Here is a 6,000-nt window from a genome sequence, read left to right as displayed (position 1 = left end):
CTAATCTGCAGGGCGGCTCACCAGACACATCAGTCCTTACTGAAGCTCTGTTCTGTGGAGCAGGGCAGGGTGTTTCGCTTCACTAGGAAAGGGCATGGAGGCCGCGGGTGAGCCGCTGAGCAGCAGGGATCTGGCTTTCTGGGCACTGCAGACTGTAATTTATCTCCATGAGGAACTGAAGGGGTTTTAGAGGGGAAAAAATGTCATGAAATTAAATGGCAGTGTTGCCTCGGCATCCTTACAAACAAGCTTTACCTGCTGTTCATTCCCATCTTGGTTGCAAAGGCCATCACTTACCTGAACAAAGGCTTGGAAGGATGCTGGGAGCAGTTGTCAGGGAGCATGAAGGGCCCAGTCCCCAGGGGAGTGGATCTGTCAAAGGGCCTTGGGATACTGCTGCACTTGGAAATTGCCACCAGCCTCAGTGCTGGAGTACCCCAAGGATGCTCAGGGAGCCATGCAGGCTGGGGTGGGCTGGGTGGGCAGTACAGCTGACCCCCAGGGTAGCTGGTCCTGCCTGTTCCTCCTGGTGCTCAAGTCTGGGTTCTGGCTGCACTGGCCCAGAAGGTGCCTGGGAGAGAGGGCAGAGTCTGGTTTTGGCACATGGAGGGACTGGCCATTTCCAGTCCATGGCTCTTTGGTGTTTCTGCTTTGCCTGGGCTCTACCTCTGGCTAAGGCTCTGGGATTCTGGTACCTTAGGAGCCCAGAGAGGTCCAAGCTCACCTTGGGCTTTGCAAGCTGATATGTAGGTCTTGGCTTTCAGGTTGGGCAGTTTTAAATTAAGCCTCTTTGCTCTGTCTATCTGCAGTACCAGAGATTTCCCAACTTCTGTTTACACATTGCATTCAGAGTAATGTTAGGTATGTTTAAAGGAAGGTGACATGAGAGTCCTGCTGGGAACCCTCCCTCGCCAGGAGCTCGGATGGGTGCCTGAGGAGCTTCCAGGCAATCTTCTTCCAGGCAAGGAACCTTTAAGACATTTGGAGAAAACGAATCCTGGAGCTGTGGTTTCTCCCTGCCCTTAGCTGACTCCGAGGCTGTGGCCCATCAGGTGGGCACACGCCTGCACGTACCAAGCCACCACATGTGACACATGAGACATGTGGCACACCCCAGTGCTTCATTCCTGGGACTTACATGCTGGCCGTACAGGGAGCTGGAAGAGCAGTGGGGCTGCAGAGCCCGAGTGTGGGTTTCAGTTTAATCACTGGGGCTGAGGAACCTCTATTCATTCCCGCTTGCATTCATCTGTGTCCTAGTAACGTGCTCTCCCAACCTCCTTCCCAACACAGGCGCACACCGCTGGATAATGGCAGGAGCCCGGCAATCTTTGCGCTGAATAGCGGTGTAATTACGAGGCTATAATGGCGAGCTGGAACTCATTAGCCATTATCAGCCGTTTCAGCAGGACAATGACAGCACCCCGGGGTGCGCGGCTGCGCTGGGTACAGCCAGCAGCCCTACACGCTGCTCGACGGCCCGAGGCAAGCCCGCTGCTGACCTTGGCCCCTCGCATGGCTGCGGAGCTCGGTGGAGGGAGGCTTTGGTTCTGAATGGGAATGATAGACTTTGTATTCAGCCCTTCATGTGTCACAGGGCATTCCCGCTATCAGGACTCAGGAAGTTACAGAGCCCTGGGTGCTGGAGTCCTGCCCGGGCACCCCAACCTGCTCTGGGGTGGCACCCTCCCGCCTCTTCCCTTCCCCAGCAGCTCATCCCTCCTTTGACTGCCTCCCCCTCCTGTAGTTTGTTTTCATTTCTGTGTCCGTGTTCAGTGCAGACAGTGGATCTCCAGTCTTCCCCAGCCCTTGTGTTCCCATGGGCATCCTCTGTCCCCAGCGCATGCTGTGGGCAGACTGGCCCCATGGCAAGGAGCAGACACTGCTGTGCCTCATGCTGCCAAGGGGGGAGACTCTCTCCTGCAATGGGGGGTTGCACAGGGACCCCTGGCTCTGTAGAGTGTGGGTCCCAGGGCTAATGGTCCTGCTCTTCCTACAGTAATCACACCCCATAATGTGGAAAGACACGGCAAAACTAAGGCTGCGAGGTGCAAATCTCTGCAGCTCCCAGCTCAATGTATTTTAAAGCTGGATAATCCTAGCAGGAGCATGATGGAGAGCATGGCTGGGGAGAAGTGGGGGAGGTAGAGCCGGCAGGCTGGGAGCAGAGCCCCTGCCATGTGTGTGTCCAGCAGTGGAGCACACAATGTCCTGGTGCTCAGCAGAGTCTGGGCAGGACAGATGTCATGGGGTGTTTGTAGGCATCCCTTACTTCCACCAGCAGGGAGAGAAAGGAGGGACAGCATCTCTCTTCTGGCTGGATTGCCTGTCCCTGTGCTCCCCCAGGCTTTTGCTTGACAGAGTGATGCCACAAAGCATCTTGTCCTGTGCATCTCTTGGCAGGTAAAACTTGAAGTGTGGCTTATTCTCTGGGTAGAAGGTGTGCAATGCCTGCACACTGAACTGATTGTGATGCATGTGGGTGTCTTGCGGCTGGATATTTGGAGGGATCCTGCTGTTCTGGGGGACATCTGTTAATTTTCTTATTAGTCCTGCCTTCTCTGGGCATATTTGTATGTTTGGGATGACCCCACCAGGTGTTTGCTGCATTTCCAGAGCAGGGTGACATGCATCAAGTCAGGCTTATTTCATTGCTGAGGGCTCTAGGGCTTCTGTCCCAAGGGGGGCATCCCTCATGGGGACACAGGGAGCCGGACAGCCCCTTCCTCTTGTTGCTGTATGATCCATGAAAGATGGCAGCTTACACACACACTACTGGCCAGACAGATTTCTGCATGCCCAGCACTGCTGGCTGTTGAGGATGAGGGTCCTCTCTGGAGCCAGTGGCCAGCCCTGCCATTCCTGGTGAGGAGCACAGAATTGCATCAGCCACTGCTGTCCTTTGGGCCCCGTCTGCCCTTTTTGGGGAGGTATTGGGGAAGCCCAGTGCCTGGCCACCTCCTGACCGCTTCTTTGCTGATTTCTGTCTCTCCTCTCTGCAGGGAACTCAATGGCAACAACATAACGCGGATCAACAAGAATGACTTTGCTGGCCTGAAGCAGCTCCGCGTCCTGTGAGTTTCTGATGAGGGGCTGCCTGCCCCGACCCTGGCAGATACTGTGCTTGGCTTATGGCCCCTCCTGGGGCTGCAAGAGATGGTCAGCCTCTTGCTTGGGGCATCTCCCAGCAGGGCTGGAGGGTATTGCGTTGAGCTGAGTGTGGTGGGCTTCCAGCTGGAAGAGAGAGGGGTGAAAGAGATTGGGTTGTGTTGAGGAGATAGTGGGTGAGGTGGTCCTGGGTCAAGAGGAGTGATGGGGGCACTGGGGACCACCTTTCCAGAAAGCTGACCCCCTTCTCCCTGCAGGCAGCTGATGGAAAACCAGATCAGCACAGTGGAGCGTGGAGCGTTCGATGACTTGAAGGAGCTTGAGCGCCTGTGAGTGCCTGGGCACGGAGGCGGGTTGATGGGGGCCCACTGGGTTTAGTTGCAGAGAGCATCCTTTCCTTTTTGCCTTAAACGTATTGGTGCTGCTGGACTTCAAACAGCTTCTCTTCTGCATGGCAGCAGTATTTTACAGTGTGAGAAGCAAAGTCTTTTCTGATGCTTTTGAGGTGAGGAGCAGGTTAAACAGAAATCTTGCTGTATCAGCTGTCCTGTGTGTTAGCGAGGGAGCCCTAAGTTCTGGTCCAGTACTCAGTAAAATAGCTCAGCAGTTTAAAAATCCCAAGCTGCTAGAGCAAATATGAGGAGCTGAGCGAGCAGCAGGTTAAGAGTGCAGTTAAGCAGCAGTCAGCAGATAACAGCTTGGAGTCCTCTCTGCATGTAATTACAGCATTGTGAGTGAGTCTATTAATGCCCTGTTGGTTGTCCCCACCTGGGAGTGTGGTGGGCGGGATGGGGGTGTCCTTGCCAGGTGGGATGCTCTGCTCTCTTGGCCCCCCTGAGTGAGCCAAAGCACCCAGCTGTGCCTGCCACAGCCGGCTGGGTTGCAGGTGGGGTCATTGCTTTGCCCCCCTCAAACCCTGACGCTTTCTTTTTTCCCTGCAGACGGCTGAACCGCAACCAGCTGCACACCCTGCCTGAGCTCCTCTTCCAGAACAATCAGGCGCTCTCACGGCTGTAAGTACCTTCCATGCCTGTGGGGCTCCCCTGCCTGGTGGTGGAATGGGCTCACTTGTGGGACTGCATGGGTTTTGGAGGGCCACTGATGTCCCGGGAGGGTGCTGCTTCTGGAGGGTTGTGCTTGTGTCTTGTCCCAGTGATGACTCAGCGTGTGGCAGGGGAATGCACCCTGTTTCTGTGTGACCTAAGCATGCAGCATGTCAGGAAATTCGCTGTGACTTCCAGAAGATCTGAGACTGGCTTTGTTAGGGATGTTCTTGTAGTGCATGGGTATGTGGGAGAAGGTGCTGGCAGTTTGGGCTGTGTTCCGCATCGCAGAGCTGTGCCTGTACAGTGTCAGCTGCAGAGCTGCTGTGAGCTCCACAGCCTGGGTGTGGATCACAGGCTCTGGAGCAGGGTGCCCTTAGAGGCTAGACTAGGCTGTTATGAAGGGAGGGTGATAGAGGATGTCCCTAAGGGGGTCAGATCCTGTGCAGAGACCTCCATAGGGTACAGAGAGCCTCACAGCCCTGCTCAAGAGCTGCCTTTCTGTGGGTGTCTGAAGCAAGAGGCAGAAGCCCTGCCTGGGGCAGATCCAGCCCCTCATGCTTGCTGCTCCCTCCCCACACTGCTCTGCCTGCCCCCATCTCTGTCCTCTGCACCCGCAAACACCCCTAGGGACTGTCTCTTGTCCATAAAGCCTGAGCTCCGCAGACCTCTCTGCTCTTCCTCCCTCTGTGCATCAGCAGGCTGCCTGGAGAGGGCTGCTGGGGTTTTGATAAATATTCTCTTTTCCATACTGTCTTTCTCTTGCCTGGGGCTGCTTTGCTTGGGCAGTGGTGCTGTCAGCAGTGCCAGCATTGTTCAAACAAAGCGTTTACAGGCTCTCAGCTATGTCAGGCACCACATATATTGGGAAGGGGACTGTGAGAAGGAGAGGATGTGTGCCAGACTGAGGCTGGTGCTCTGCATCAGTCAGAAAAGCAGCTTAAACCCTGTGGCTGATTTGCAGTGCGTTAGAGTGGGGCAGTTGTAGCTGGGACACAAGCTTTCTGCTTGCTGCATCTTGTATCTCCATTTCTCAGCAGTGAGATGAGGATGCCAGGTCCCTGCTGGGTCAGGGCAGGAATGGGCTGAGACATTTCCAGGACAAGCATGGCCATGTTGGGGCCAGGCAGCCCTGCCCGTACGGGCCAGCTGTGGCTGATCCGTTTTCTTCTGACAGTGCCAGGGAGTCAGTCCTGGAGTCCAGCCGGAGGCGGTGTAATGAAGGGTTAAAACGCCGTGTGGGTTGCCAGCATGGGATGTGTGAAGTGGTGGACAGGCGCCAAAGATGGGCCTAGGTAATGGCAGCTGATAGCACAGGCGTTCAATTAATTATCAAATGGCATTTGTTGAGCTCAGCTGTGCCATATCGTGGCGCCAGCAAGGGCCCATCCTCCTCCAGCCACCCATTGCATAACAGAAACATGGGCAAGAGAGTTATTTTCCAAACATCAATGTTTCCCTTTTAATTTTGTCTAGATTTTAATACCAGTTTTTTCAAAAAGCAAACCCTAACAATTGATCAGAAAGATGAAGAAGGGCAGCTCTTGGAGGGGCTGTATAGTGTGCTCCTCCACAGCCTCCAGGCTCGTGTGGAGCCAGGGCTGTACCACGGTGTGCATGGGACTGTACGTTCTGCCGTGGGTTATGAGAGGGCTATGCAAGATGCTCCTTGCAGCCACCTCGTGCTCAGGTGCATTTCAGCCTCTTCCTGTTGTTTTACTGCAATGTGGTAATTGTTTCAAACCTGTTCCCTCCCACCCTGTCTTGAAGCTGTTTTCTGGCTGTCTCTGATGTGGAAAACTCTGCCTGGACACCACCACCTGGAGCTTTTTTTTGCACAACCTCGGGC

At 54.8% G+C, this 6,000-nt stretch overlaps 1 protein-coding gene across 2 annotated transcripts in view; it reads left to right on the top strand.

Annotated features, from left to right (window-relative positions):
• Positions 1-6,000, top strand: part of SLIT1 (slit guidance ligand 1) — a 61,619-nt gene that overhangs the window by 9,137 nt on the left and 46,482 nt on the right. For both annotated transcript variants that reach the window (XM_027908214.1, XM_027908208.1), the window contains exons 2-4: positions 3,003-3,074; positions 3,366-3,437; positions 4,050-4,121. In XM_027908214.1, the coding sequence (XP_027764015.1) occupies positions 3,003-3,074; positions 3,366-3,437; positions 4,050-4,121 (216 nt within the window). The remainder of the gene's footprint in view (positions 1-3,002; positions 3,075-3,365; positions 3,438-4,049; positions 4,122-6,000) is intronic.

Source organism: Empidonax traillii, unplaced genomic scaffold (assembly GCF_003031625.1).
Source record: "Empidonax traillii isolate 1590-97213 ecotype Southwest subspecies unplaced genomic scaffold, ASM303162v1 scaffold27:size3997909, whole genome shotgun sequence".
In the NCBI taxonomy this organism is placed as follows: Eukaryota; Metazoa; Chordata; class Aves; order Passeriformes; family Tyrannidae; genus Empidonax; species Empidonax traillii.
The sequence above is the reverse complement of the archived record's forward strand: the minus strand, read 5'-3'. Positions and strand labels throughout refer to the sequence as shown.